This window comes from Berghia stephanieae, chromosome 1 (genome assembly GCF_034508935.2).
Source record: "Berghia stephanieae isolate SIO BIC M18660-M18661 chromosome 1, UCSD_Bste_1.3, whole genome shotgun sequence".
NCBI classification, from domain to species: Eukaryota; Metazoa; Mollusca; class Gastropoda; order Nudibranchia; family Aeolidiidae; genus Berghia; species Berghia stephanieae.
This window is the reverse complement of record NC_088360.1, coordinates 85949049-85964712: the sequence shown is the minus strand read 5'-3', so window position 1 is coordinate 85964712 and position 15664 is coordinate 85949049. Positions and strand designations below refer to the sequence as shown.

The 15664-nt window shown below is 33.9% G+C and overlaps 1 protein-coding gene across 1 annotated transcript in view; it reads left to right on the top strand.

Annotated features, from left to right (window-relative positions):
• The window catches only part of LOC144960011 (pancreatic lipase-related protein 2-like), a 45080-nt gene extending 42453 nt beyond the window's left edge, over positions 1–2627 (top strand). The window contains exons 8-10 of the mRNA XM_078892956.1: positions 1–33; positions 1313–1486; positions 2115–2627. The exon at positions 1–33 is cut by the window's left edge and continues 82 nt beyond it. Of these exons, the coding sequence (XP_078749082.1) occupies positions 1–33; positions 1313–1486; positions 2115–2205 (298 nt within the window). The 3' untranslated portion in view covers positions 2206–2627. The remainder of the gene's footprint in view (positions 34–1312; positions 1487–2114) is intronic.
• The last annotated feature ends 13037 nt before the right edge of the window (positions 2628–15664 follow it).

The window sequence follows — 15664 nt, the reverse complement described above, 5'->3', positions numbered from 1 at the left end:
GACGGGTGAGATTGACTGGACTGACGTACACTCGTAAGTCTGAATTCTTACAAAGAGGACGGTTCTTAGTTGTTTGCTTTGTTTTTAGGGGTTTTGTAGCTCTAGCGACACTATTATGTCATTTCAGCGTCAGTAAAAAGGAAGATGATAGAACAAAGTTGTAGATATGAAATTAAAAGCGCCGAGGAAAGAGGAAGACAAAGTAGACTGGGTCAAATAGGGAACAGAAGATTCCATGAGCAATCCATCGACGTGGAAATTTTGATATTACCTAAAAGCCTAAAAGTCCCCTCCTGGCACAAACAAAGGATTCCGCTATGAAGGACATTATGTTTACAAAGTACAATATATAGTTTTCAAAACTAATAATTATAATAGAACATTATAGCAGAGAGATTATTTACGAGGTTTTATACATTTGATTGCCTCCCTCTCGACTAAGGATCCCTGCCAAGAATAGCGGGAAAAATGATTCAGAACAAAGACAGCATGAAAAAAGGAAAACAGATATGGCGATAGAAGACAGTGGACTCCTCCTGTCCACCAGAAGACCCCACCCATTTGTTCTTTTTTTTTTTTTTTTTTCCTTTTTTTTTTATTACCTCAAAATATGAGACTTTTAACATATAATTTAGGGAAGTCATTTAGCTGAATAAAAATGCTTGAAATATTTTATCCTGACACAAACGCACTTTATTCTGGAGTCTGCAACAAGAGCAGATAAAGCCATGAAAACCTATGGCTACAATAGATTCACATCTCCAAGTACAGATGAGTGCTCTTTCGGCACATTGTTAGACCGGGATTAAAAAGTATCTCACCTATAAAGCCATTTCATATTATTTCTTATCAACAAGTATTGTTACAGGGGAAGTCCACATAACCCCTTCCACTATTCGTCTTCAACAGAGATACTTGTACTTTGCTCCTAGATAACCCAGTGAATTAATTAAGGTCGCGTGTTCGCAATGATGTATCATTTGAAAGACGTTTTATTTGTTTACATTCCTACCATCTAAAAAAAAATAGAACCTGAACTTATTTGTGAAGTGGACTGCAATACTTACTTGACTACTTGTATTGACCGTCACAATGCACTGCAGTCCACTTCACAAGGATTACTGGCACATGGCAGAGGAAATGGAGGTAATTGAGGGGGGTGGGGGGGGGGGGGGGTAGTTAAGAATATAGATATCCCACTGGACTAGACGGACTAATTTATTCCTAAATATATTATTACAGCTGATAGAATTATCATTGCCCTTTCATTGTCATTATAATACCAATAACTCTGCCGGGGTATCATCCACAGTGGTGAGCTGCATGCAGGAGATGAGATTCCAAAGCTAATCCTGAGTCCCTCGGAGATCGGGGAGGTGGTCTCGATGTACGTCAAATTCACACCAAACGCTGGCTACTTCTCTTGGAGTAGTGATCGGATCACTTTGAAAAGAGTAACAATTGCAAGCCCAATACAGAGCCATCCGTAAGTCTTCCTCTCTTTTAGTTTAACCATTTGCCTTCTTGTTATATATAAAGGAATGGAGAAGTAGAGCATTTTAATAAAACCATGTAGTTTCCTACACAAAGTAATTACTGTCCCTGCTTTATGAGATTAACGATCCTACCATCATATAATGAACATTTTTTCTTACTCGATGGATTTTTCACCGACAGACTATACCGTCTACCAAATTCTCATCATATGGGCCAACTGGTTAATGAGAGTTGAGAAATATCTCGTTGTGATATTTTGAAAATGGACATCAAAAAATATATAAATAAAACAATTCAAAATTGGAGAAAAAATCTTTCATTTACCATTTATCTGTTGACCTAATGTGGTATAACGAGAATTTGGTTTGCATTTATGTGAAAAGCCTCACTTTTACTTGTGAATGAATAGTTTCAGAAACTTGTCTTTTTAAGAGTTCTATGTTTTGTCATTTACTTGCCTCCTGTTAGCAACTATATTGCAGTCTAAAAAATCAATTTTCCAAATCAGATACGTGGTGTTTTGTTGCTCTGAAGAGAACTGAAGTCAAAATTAAGTTCATTTTTCTTTAATTAATTCAGATTTGTCAATTACTGACGTTTTAAAAATGTTATTTCAGGAAATTCTACTGTTTACCAAACATGGTACTCCGTGATGGGGAACCGTTTACCTTGACAGGTGGATCCTATACAGATGCTGACTGTTCTTAAAATGGACGTAGAAAAAGTTATTGCGATGTATGTTGATTTTTTAAACTGCTGTTTACATTGAACAGCCAATTTTATTATATCATTCACTATGTCTGCCCCTATTTCTATTCAGATTTTATTCTCTTATGACTCTTGTTTTTGAAACTTGTATTTGGATCTTGTTTTAAGAATCAGATAAGATGAACAGAGAATGTTGCACATTAATTTGTATTCATAATAAACATAAGAAACGTGTTATTATATCATCCTTTGAAATCTTGTTGTCAAGCCTTGCATTGTCTTTTTTAACACATCTAAATGAGTTCATCTTGTTATATTATAAACTCATCAAATTCATAATTTTTTTCGTTTGGAATCATAATATTTTAGAGCTGTTGAAAACGTTTGCTTTATTCTCTGAATAAAAAATTATTTAACTGTGATCGTTTGTCAATTTATTTCATTTTCGCAATAAGTTTTAAAGAAATAGATTAGAAAAGATTTTAAAACAGGAACGTCAGAAGGCAAGGTTTTTAGGACAAATGAGAAAGCAAAACTAGTTTATCCCTTTAACAGTGAGATTCAGGTTAACTCCCGACTTTTCTTCGTATAATAATTCCTTATCTCAAGAGTAATGAACAACCATGTCTATAAGAGCTTCGAAAAAGAACAAAATACCAAACACGGAATGTTTCGGGTTCAAAACCCTTACTTAGCCAATAACAAAAACAGTAAAATCATTAATACGAGTCCATTTAAAATCCAAACAGACAGCAGCCTATTTGGCACATCTAGTTGGCAAGAACAATCTCAAAAAATTTAGACAGTACAATCATTTTGGAAGTTTCACATGAAAGGTTCAGGACACTTATTAAACAGATATGAAAACTCTCCGCACTTGTACAGCATAGCACATGAATCATGATATGTAATACTCCCTTGAATCGACTTTGGATAGTTTATTGCTAACTTTAAATATTACGATACTGATACACTATGTGTTTCCAATTTCTGATACAACAGGGAGTGAATGCCACTTGAAACCTGCGTTAACAGCCCTCTACAAAGCAATGTAACAGTACAATTGGGCATTCGCCCATTTAACGATTATACACCCAAAGCTGTGTGTGGGCAGAATATCATTAGAAGGACATTTTGTTTTAATTATTATAAGCTTTCATTGATTGCCAATTAAGTAGCCAATGATTTGCTTCATGTTATTATCCCTATCTTAGTTCATTGCAGTTTTACAAGCTCTCCAACTTTTGACTCTGCAATTTATACTGGCTGCGTCCTCATGTGTCTTTGAAATCTTACAGAAAAGTAATGACAATTGAATTTTATATTTCAATCTGAAACTTTTCAAATATTCTATGGCACCAAGTTGGAATGGGGCTATTCCTCTGTCTTCATTTGTCATGTAGTGATGTTCGTCTTGATGACAAAATTTCCGAACAATTGTTTTGCTTCTTCCAGATAAAGTCACTCTTTCATATGTGATTGATTATTTTGGAGGGTTCAATGACATGGCTTAATATTGTGGATTTACTGTGTTTGTCTCTATTCTTTTTTTACACCTTTGACAAGTGTTTGGCATGAGTTAAGACTGAAAAATATTATTAGGATGATTTAAAGTTTTGATTTCAGACTTACTTACTTACGTAGGCCCTTCGCTCTGGAACATAGGCCATCGACGAATCCCTCCATCTAATCCGGCTTTGTGCCATCTTTTCAGCATCTCTCCGTCTTAAGCCTTCAGTTTTTAGATCCTCCATCAATGCCCTTCTCCAGCTGTTCACAGGCCGCCCTCTCTTCCTCGAAAAATAAATATTTATGGGAATTTGGTCCACATTATCTATTCCGACCAAATCTTGCCTGTTGGGCTCTTAATATGGAGTCTAATGCAGTCTTTATTCTTTCCAGTAAAATTCGATTTAATACTTTTCCTGGGACTGATAATAACACGATGCCTCTGAAATTATTAAAGTTGGTGAGATCACCTTTTTTTTTGCTATTTTAGCAATGATCCCTTTCTTCCAATCCTTTGGAATTTCATCCTCTTCCCATATTTGGGCGAATATATCACGTAGCATATCGACTGAAGTATCAACGTCGGTTTATAAAATTCCCGCTGGTATGTTGTCATGTTCTGGCGCTTTTTCATCCTTAAGTGTCGATATAGCTTTTTCTAATTTCAGATTTTGAGGGTTTTTCACATTTAATTGATATGTCTTTAGCTGGCAGTATGTTTTTATTTTAATTGTCTGGGACTTGTTAATCAAGTCAATCTTCTTATCTGTACTTCTGATGTTTTAAGTCTATTTCCTTGTTTGTCTCTAATGTATTTGTTGGAAAATACATAATTTCTTTGTGAAAAGGTATGTCTTTCATTTACCTTTCCCTGCCGCGACCTAAAAAGCTTGTTTGGCAATGTCTTCAATATAGTCTTTCCTGATGAGTCTTTTCACTTCTTTATTCTTTTGATTATATTCCTCCTGGACTTTTGCTTTGGTTGCTCATGTTTTGGCTGCATTTAATTTAATTTTGATTTCTTTTCTTTCATCTATTTTCTTGATTGTGTCTGACGAGACCCAATCTTTGTGCTCATTTCTCTGAATCCCCAGTATTTCCTCGCTTGTCTCCTTTAGTATGGATTGTTGCCATTTCACCTCCGCTTCAAGCTCATTGTAAACATTTTCATCTTGAATCACGTTGTACATGTACGGATCTTCTTCCCCAAGTACCATGTCTGTGCCAGACATCGGTGATCATGATACGCCATTCATCTCTCTGCTCAGATAACCTTTAAAAAAGAATATTACTCTTCTCTTTCTTTGTCACCCAGCATTCAAACTATTCAAATATGTTTTTCTTGGTCTACCTTTACTCTTTTTACCTTCTATCTTTCCTGTGAGAGCAAAATGTTCAATACATTATGTCGTTTTAGGTACCCTAAAAATTGCATTTGTCTTTTTCTTATTGTACGAAAATTGCACCTGTTAGATAACCCATGCTTAAAAGCTGTTATTTCTTTATATTTGAGCAACAGCAGACTGTATCTTTTTCAATTAGTCTTGGTGAAACTGAATTTTTTCAGGTGCAACTTTATGTAGCTAATGACCAGATGGTGACCTGAGGGTATATCGAGCCCTCTCTTGACTCATATTATGGCAAGTTTTTATTAACTTTTTGTTGATACAAATGTGATCAATCTGATTTTCCGTTACACATGATCTGGTGATTTCCGTGTGATTTTATGGATATCCTTGTGGGGGAAGATGCTACCTCCTATGACAAACTGATGGAGGGCACACATGTCTTAAAATATTATTTCACTGTCATTTACCTGTACCATTGCATGAGCACCCATTATATCCTCGTAGCCAATGTTATCATTGCCAATTTTGGCATTGAAAGGTGCTGATAATTCGTCGATGCTTTTGTAACTATGTCTTTTTTACAAGACAGGGTTGTTGGCCCTATGCTTAACGCCAATGCTTGGAGGATCCGGATTGAATTTGGAGTTGTATCTCCTAGACTTATATGTATGTATGTATGTATGTATTAATTATATATATATATATATATTTTATATATATATATATATATATATATATATTATATATATATATATATATACATATAAGTCTGAGTAGTTAATCAGTCATCAACGTCATAATATTTATTTATAATATACGAGTACATATATATAATGTATATTATAAATAAATATTATGAAGTTGATGACTGATTAACTACTCAACATATTGATACCTGTTTCAAAATGTGGAAAAGGAGTTAGACGTTTATATTCTACTTTTATATAACTAGAAAATCTCATTGAATGGATTAGTTGCGGCTGCTTGGGTTTTCGTTGAAATACTTCTGTCCCTCTGTATAGTAGTAGTAGTAGTAGTAGTAGTAGTAGTAGTAGTAGTAGTAGTAGTAGTAGTAGTAGTAGGAATAATAATAATAGTAGTAGTAGTAGTAGTAGTAGTAGTAGTAGTAGTGGTAGTAGTAGTAGTAGCAGTAGTGGCAGTAGTAGCAGTAGTAGTAGTTGTAGTAGTAATAGTAGCAGTAGTAGTAGTAGTAGTAGTAGTGGTGGTGGTAGTAGTAGTAGTAGCAGTAGTGGCAGTAGAAGTAGTAGTAGTAGTAGTAGTAGTAGTAGTAGTAGTAATACTAGCAGTAGTAGTAGTAGTAGTAGTAGTAGTAGCAGTAGTAGTAGTAGTAGTAGTAGTAGTAGCAGTAGTAGTAGTAGTAGTAGTAGTAGTAGTAATAGTAGTAGTAGTAGTAGTAGTAGTAGTAGTAGTAATAGTAGTAGTAGTAGTGATAATGATTATAATGAAAGTAGTCGTAGTAGTAGTAGTAGTAGTAGTAGTAGTTTGTTTTTTGTTTTTTAAGGGTTTTACGGCGCTTGCAACACATTAAGGTGATAAAGGGCCAGTAAAAAGGTAGTAAATGGGATAGTAAAAAGTTATAGAATTACAATTACAGCACCCAAGAAAAGGTAAGACAAAGGGGATTTGGTTCAAACAGGGAACAGATGTAGATTCCAAGAGCACACTATCAAAGTACTTAGTTTGAAATCACTAAATGTCTCATCCAGACACAAGCACAGGTCCCCACTAAGAGGAATACACTCAAACGTTTATAAATCCTATATAATATGTAAACAAAAGATGATACAGTGCATAACAGAGAGATGATTTACGAGGGAAAAAAATATCATCTCCCAAAACTATACATTTGACTGTTTCCCTCTCAGCAGGAGGCCAGGACAAAACCAAGTAATCTCATTCCAAGACAAAGACAGAAAACAAGTTGGAAAACAGATATAGAGGGATAGAAGACACAGTAAGTACCCCCCCTGCCCACTATGGGAGGTCAGGACCCCCACCCAGTAGTAGTAGTAGTAGTAGTAGTAGTAGTAGTAGTAGTAGTAGTAGTAGTAGTAGTAGTAGTAGAAGTAAGAGTAGTAGTAGTTGTTGTTGTTTGTTTTGTTTACTTTTAATAGTTTTACGGCGCTTGCAACAAATTTAGGTCATATCAGCGCCAGTAAAAAGGAGGAAAATGGGATAGTAAAAAATTATAGAATTACAATTAAAGCACCCAAAAAAAATTAAGACCGAGGGGCATTAGTTCAAATAGGGAACACGTGTCGATTTCAACAGTACACTATCGAAGTACTTAATTTGAGATCACCTAAAGGTCTCATCCTGACACACTAAGAGGAACACACTCAAATGTTTACAAATCGTATATATGTAAAACTAAAATAATACAGTACTTAACAGAGATGATTTACATGACAAAAATATCATCTCCCAAAACTTTTACCATACATTTGACTGTTTTCCTCCCAGACAGAGTATCCAGGCCAGGGCCAGGAGAAAACCAAGTACAATCTCATTCCAAGACAAAAACAGAAAGCATGTTGGAAACAGATATAATGGAATAGAAGACAGAGTAAGTGCTGCCTGGCCACTATGGGAGGTCAGGAACTCCACCCAGGTAGTAGTAGTAGTAGTAGTAGTAGTAGTAGTAGTAGTAGTAGTAGTAGTTGTAGTTGTTGTAGTGGTGATAGTATTGGTATTGGTGGTGCTAGTAGCAGTAGTGGTAGTAGTAGTCTCAATACTGAACTTTTTGTGAGAAAGCAACTGCATGATTACAGGCTCAATCGTATAAAAAGATGAGCAGTCCGGTGCTATGCATTGTTGGCAATACCTGAAAATGAGGCTGAACGTAGCAAAAACAAAAAAAAAGCAAAACGAACACACAAAAAACAATTTTTTAAATATTAGAAACACCAACAAACAAAAACGAAAGTAACAATTCTTTGAAAACTCAAAGTTTACAAAAAGGATTTTGAGAATCTTTAATAAATTGTGATAAAAAAAAAAAGAATAAAAACAGTAAACCGGCAGACGTAATTAAAGAAAAAAAAATATACAGAACTCATAAAAACAAGATGTTTATTTGAAAATTATTGCTACACATGTATGTCTTACAAATTTGGCAATATCATGAAAAAAATTGTTGATTTCTTTTCTACATGGGAGACAATAAGCATTCCTGGGGCACATGGGAAACAAAGGCACCGCTAAAATAATACTTTCCTCATCCACGTTCTATGTTTACAATTACAATTATCATGTCTCTGAAGAATGTACAAAGAACAAATCGCTTTGCTTTGTATTTACTTCATCAAATCTCAATTCCAATTTTTCTTCATTAATTATCATAATTCGTTCTTAAAACTTATTTTAAAACACTGCTTTCTTGAAATGTGGATAAAATATGTGGTTCATGTATAAAACAATTTCCAGTGTAAGTAATGAGGAATGAGGCAGGTTACAAAAACCCTTCAAATCCTGAAAGATAATCATTTCAAATCATTCAATGTCTTAGAATAACATAGGTTTGGCTTTAGTGTTAACAACATTGCTATTTCTTATGGAGCACGCATATATTTTACATTATTTGTTGTTTTTTTTAATAAACTTTTTAAATATATATATCTTTGTCCGGAAAGAAAAATTCCTGATTAAAATCATATCAAATATGATATGTGATTGATCAAATCGTTAACAAGTTTCAAATTTGTACAAAATCATTCATGAGATTTGTAATTCTTAACTCATGACCATTCGAACTGCTTCAAAATCCCACAGACAAGAACACAAAACTACAGAAATTCTTTCTTCATTAGAACTATCTCGGAGTGGAATGGGCTGGATGAACTGGTCATCATGGCACCACACCTAAACGATTTCAAGGCCCGACTGACATGGGCCCACGCCCAATGAGGACGCCGCTGAAATACAACCAGACCATTAGTTTCTTCAGCGCCAACCGTACAGACAGATACAGACAGATTTATATTGCCACTACGCACATATGAAAAATGATAAGATATATATCCAATCCATTTTAACAATTTGACACCGTTGCATGATAAAAATAAATAAGATAAATTAAATGAGAAATAATTCCCCATAATGTATATATATATTTAATATATTCAATTTATACAAATTCTTTTTTTTTTTTTTTTGGTCCGAGAAACTTAGTTTCCTTGGGTAGAAATAAACCTATTCATGAATAGTTGTTAGGATGCTGTCGTCACAATCCAACTATTGTCATGGACCATAACGTATTTATATGACAAATGTTGGAAGAGAAAATTGTAAAACTAACTAAAATCACTGCAAACTAAAACAAAACATACTTTCAACAGCTTTCGAATCCTATGTTATCAGAAAATCACATTCACTATGCATGAACCAAACAAGGTGTAAGTATTACTGGTAAATCTTCCCTAATCGACTAAAATAAAGGGGTGAAAGTGAAAGGACTAGTTCTATGATTGTATCACAGAATCCTCATATATACAAAACTTTAATGTAAATATCACAAGAAACAGTATCATCTTTTATAAATATTTATCTTGTGATAATGTAGTAAAATTGATATTCAATTGGCATTCAATCATTAAAATTTACCCGAAAGATACACATTCAGTCCACCACAGTGAGCTGTGTTTTAAACACATTAATTAATTTTCCTTTCAATACCAACACTTAGGAAAAGAATATAATGTAGACATAACATAATAAAGAATGGCAGTTGTATGTAGAGTTGGGACAGAGAGGACGTGCTTTGGTCGCTTTGCCTATTTCTATTTTTTGTGATATTTTTCAAGGATGTGATTTTATAAAATTTACATAGTTTTATTCATCTCCTCAACGTTTTTGCTGCGAAACATTTTTTAACTGAATTCATTGAATGTTTAACCATCAAATAAAGATATATACATTATTTTAAAATAATTTTTGAAAGAATTTTAATGGCCATTTTTACACACTGTGCTGTTTTATGAACTGATCTCAAGATACAAGGTAGGACAGCCACCTTTTTTATCATTTAAATCGACACATTGTGAACACGAAATCCCGAAATTTGATGACAATGAAATACTCATGCGCCGTCTCAGACAAGTTGACAACAGCTAGAAAGTATTGGACTGAATTCAAATCACCACACAAAGAAAAAATGTAATTACCAATGAACATGATTCAAGAAAGCAGCAGACCAGCAACAATAACACGACAGATACTCACAAATGTAGAGGGTCGAAATTAATATCTAAACTGAAACTTCTAATAATTCATTTTCAAAGTGTAAGAAACTAAAAAGAGGAGCTATCAGTCCTAATGGACGAAAAAAAACGTGACATTTGTTATTGGAACAGAGACATGTAAACAATTCAGAAATTTTCTCTCCAGGTTTTGACATATACAGAAATGATAGATGTAATCATAATGTAGGAGGTGTAATGGTAGCAATTAAAAACAGCATCACAAGTCAGCTCCTATTATCTTATCCAGACACAGAATCAATATTCTGCTAAATTGTGTAGAGAAAACGAAAACAAACCATCATAAATAATAGAAGCTCTTTACAGACCACCCTGAAGCACCATTACCAGTGTCTGTGAAACTTTCCACAAACTTGCCATGAAGAATTTAAATTCAAATTTTCTCATCGGTGGCGACTTTAATCTTCCTGATATTGACTGGGAGAACAGGACATCGACAAACCCACACTATAATAAAGAAACTAATTAATTTTTCCTGGAATCAAGTATGGATCTTAATCTACAGCAAATGATTAGACACAAGACCCGAAAAAAATTCTGCATTGGATGTTCTTTTCACAAACTGCCCTAACCTAATTGACAAAATAAAATTGATACCAGGGTTGAGTGACCATAACATTCCTCAAGTAGAATACGTGTGTAATCCTTCCAGAATAAAAGCCAATATAACAGAAAATTTAATTGTGGAAATAGGTTGATATCGTGTCTATGAAAAAATAAATTAAAAAATTCTTCAAAACCATCACAAAAATATGTCCATTAACTCCCTCTGGAAATGTGTAAATAACAACCTCCTTTTAATACAATAAGAAAATGTACCAACAAAACAACTATACCTCAAATAACAAACCTGGGATAAATAAAGAGACCAAACGCATCTTGAGGAAGAAGTAAAAATGGTTCAATAGAGCAAAGTTGTCTCCATCTGAGACTGTCCTTAAGAAATATCGAGATATTACAGGCCTGTAAATGGTTGGTGAAAAACTTGTCTGAACTTTTTGAATTTTGAACACGCGAAAATAGATCAACAGAACAAAAATATGGATTAATTAATAAAAGCAACACAGATATAACACTGACACGTCAACTGACTAGTCAAATCATGTCACTTTCCCCAACTCATTTATAATACAATAAGTAGGTCCTATTTTATGGTACCCCAAAAAAAAAATCCCAATTAGTTGAGAGAGTATACACATTTTTGGTCCCAAGTCTGAGTTAGTTGTAAAATGAAAGGAAAAGAACAATTCCTACCTTTTTGAAGGATGTGTATCTAGAGCTTGACACGAGAAGCAGCTTTATATTCGCTCCTGTTTGTGTTAAATTTTTAAGCCGATTCTTTCGTTTATGTGGATTAATTCTTCTAAAGGATGGAGGAGAAGAAGAAGAAGAAGAAGAAGAAGAAGAAGAAGAAGAAGAAGAAGAAGAAGAAGAAGAAGAAGAAGAAGAAGAAGAAGAAGAAGAAGAAAAAGAAGAAGAGGAGGAGGAGGAGGAGGAGGAGGAAGAGGTTCAGTTGTGTGTGAAGGAGGAAAAAGAGAAAAATTTAAACACTCACAGTCGTGAGGAAAGAAAACTTCTGCTAAGAGCAGTCAATCACCTTTCAAAGAAAAATATATATTTCGCATTCATCACTCTGGTTGACTTTCAAATGGAAACAAAGAAAGTGTAGGACTGGAGATAGTCAGTCGGAAAAATGTGTGTGTTGGTAGGAAAATAGAGAGAAACAGCCCAGTCCGACACACATTGTGTGTGTTAGTTGATTACTGACTTTGCGTGTTCGACGACTTGTGACAAGACAAGACACTGTCACCTCTCTCTCTCTCTCTCTCGTCTGTGGCATAGTAGGAAGTAGGCTGTGAATACATCCATGCCCAGCAGAGTGTGCAGTGGGTGAAAATCAACAAGATATAATGATAATATACCTAGCTGACTAGTTTGATGCGACAAATAAAAAATTTCTTTTATTTTTACGTCAGTACTCGAAACGAAATAAAAACTTATTTTTTAGGCACAAAATAAAACTCTTTTAATTTCTTTTTTGGTAGTTTTCTGTCTTTTGACATTACGAATTATATTTTTACTTTTAATTTTTTTTTTTTTATGTCAGCACTTAACAGAATTACCGAGCAAAATCAAACTGTCGGAAATCTGACAATTGTCGGAAGATTTACAGGCCTGATATTTTAACAATCTGCTATAAAGTCTTCTTACAGCCATTTTAGATTTTAGTGCATGCGTTTGGGACCCCAAGAGTAAAAAGTAGATAGAACAGCTTGAGAAAATTCAAAACAGAGCATGAAGGTTTATTACAGGAGGACTGAAAGTGTCAGTAAGATGCGCAAGAGCCTAAACTAAACTGGTCACCATTACATAAGAGACGCACGAGACAAAAAGCCAAAGTCCACTTTAAGGCCCGTCAGGGACTGAAAACAATCCCAATTGATAGCCTTATTCAAAATGAAAGAAAACAGCACTCATACCAGGTCCTGCAGTCACAAGTTAATGCTCATCTCAACTCGTTTTTTCCAAGCACCATCCGATGATGTAATTCTCTGTCTGAAAATATTTTTAAAATTAATGGCCAAATTGAATTTGACAGAGAAATTGATGAAATCGAAATAAAAGCCTAAACATGTCCATTTGTTCTCAGCACACTCACAGTCACGATTATCTTCAAAGCACAGAGTTGCGATTTAATGACAAGACAAGACAAGTAATGAAATAGGTGTGGCAAATTGAGAAAAACCATGTACATCTCGATAAAACAACTTTTGAGTAGAGACATCTCAATTGTCCATTCATGAAAATTAGACATTCAGCTACAAATATTTTTGTATTTAATTTCAACATATTCCCCCTGACAAAATTGATAATTTTTCAGAAACAAAATAAGATTTAAATGAAAAGTATAAATTTCAGGGAGACTTTCAAAATGTTTTTAAAAAGTTGATTACCATGTATATCCATTTTAATTTCTTGACGCATGTACAAGGTTTTTGCAGCTCTCAACTCATATAGATGATGTTTTGTTTTGGTTTATATCAGTTATACAATGCTTACAATGTTTATTGGTGATACATGCATCTACATATATAAATGCTGTGGAGAGATCAAATTGCAAAAGATTGAGCATTTTAAAAAAAATATATTTACAAATCAAATAGACTTCCATATCAAATAATAAATTTCAACGAAAATTTAAAAAGATTAAAGTCACTATTAAATTAAATAAAACTTCACTTGGGTTCAAAAGGATCAATTTACTTACTTGATTTGTTGATTAGAAATATTATATTCTTGTATGTTATATTGGCAATTGCCTAAAAATAAACTTTTGAATTGAAAATTGAATTGAATCGTGATGACTTCATTATTGAGATTGAATTCAATCTTACAATTCACTCCACAAAAGTTATGCTATGCTGAGTTAAATACTGAGAAACCCACTGAAAACCTTTTTGATTCATTTATTAAATCACATTCAGAGTTTGGTTGATGAGACATGGGCTTAAATGTGAATTCAGTTTTCTACTCCTGCCTAGTTTCATATTCACTCTATATCTCAAAGAAATAATACCCGACTCCAAAAACGTTCACACTCTGTAAACACTAATTACCAATAGTTTGTATTTATCACTTTCAACAATGTAACAACACAATCTCCATCTTGACGCCTTAAATTCTTACTACAGAAAAGGAAGTCACAAATCTTAAATATACAATGTTTGTTCGTTTTTAGTTTTGAGGGCTTTACAGTTAGTTTTGAGGGTTTTACAGCACTTGCAACACATTCAGGTCATTTCAGCGCCAGTAAAAAGGAAGAAAATGAGATTGTCAAAAAATTCTAGATTTACAATTAAAAATGCACAAGAAAAAGTAAGACAAGGGGAACTGTTCAAATAGGGAACAGATATAGACTATAAGAGTACAGTAAAAACCGGTTTAACCGAAATTCAAGGGACTTGGTATTCTATTTTGGTTTAAACATACTTTGGTTTAGACATACCTTCAAAAGTTATCGGGATTTTCAAGGGGTACAACTCATCCTTACTCAAAATCACAGTTGATACATTAGATTGTCTCATGGTGAGCACTGCATCAGTATACCATTCTTAATTTATCGGTTTTGTCAGTGGGACGGGGGACGGGGGGGGAGGGGGGGGGGGGTCGTTTTTTTTGTTGGTTTTGATTGCTTGTTTTTGTATGTTTTTGTTTTTCTAGTTCATTCATCTATTTTCGTTTGGTTGATTTAATTTGATTATTGAATTTTTATACACCAGTAATAAATTTATCATAAATTATGATGATGTGGAATGGGTGACAGTTTTTAAAAAATAAAATTTAAAAAAAAAAAAAAAGTAATAAGGGAGACATAACTTCACAATTAGTGGTAGCACCTACTAGAAATAAAGTACTCTGTGATAATGAGAGGCTGTGGCTCAACCGAAGGTGTGTGATGGACAAATGCCTAGTCTCTAGTGTGTTATGATAAGGGGTGGTGAATAAATAAAATTGAACGCAATAGGTAACAGCTCTTTGTAAGAGTTACAAATGATCAAATGAGAATTTTGTTTGACATTCAGCAAATTTTTTCTTTGGTTATTCGACAATTTCTTTTCAGTTTAACGGTAGTTGATTAACAAAAACAAATAGGAAAAAATGACAACATTTTGATTTCCTTTTGGTTTAGCTATCTTTTCGGTTTATCCAGTTTTTACTGTACTATCAGTGTACTTAGTTTGAGATAACCTAAAAGTCTTATCCAGACATAAGCGCAGGCCCCCTCTAAGAGGAACACATTCTAATGCTTATAGATCATTTATATTCAAAACAAACAAAAAAAAACATAATGGTAGATAACAAGGAGTTGATTTATAAGAAAGAAAAAAAAATTCTCTCCCAAGACTATAACTATAACTATGCATTTTATTATTTCCCTCCCAGCAAGGACCAGAACAAAACTAAGTAATCTCATTCCAAGACAAAGACAGAAAGCAGATTGGAAAACAGATATAGGGGGATAAAAGACATAACGAGTGACTTCCCTGCCCACTATGGGATAACAAAAAAAAACATAGTCAAACAGACATTGAGGATTTCCGAGCGAGGGGCATTATGCTGTCAACAACATAATAATATAGTAGTAGGGGAACCAGTTCCCTGACAATACAATCAGACTTTTACTGCTGGATTAAGAGATTGGTTGTAAAATAAATTGTCTAGACAAGGGATCAAACTCAGACTATTTATTAGTCCTTTAAAAGCATGCCTGAATTAGTCCTAGCAATAATTTGCCCCATTGTTCACCTGTAAATTACATGA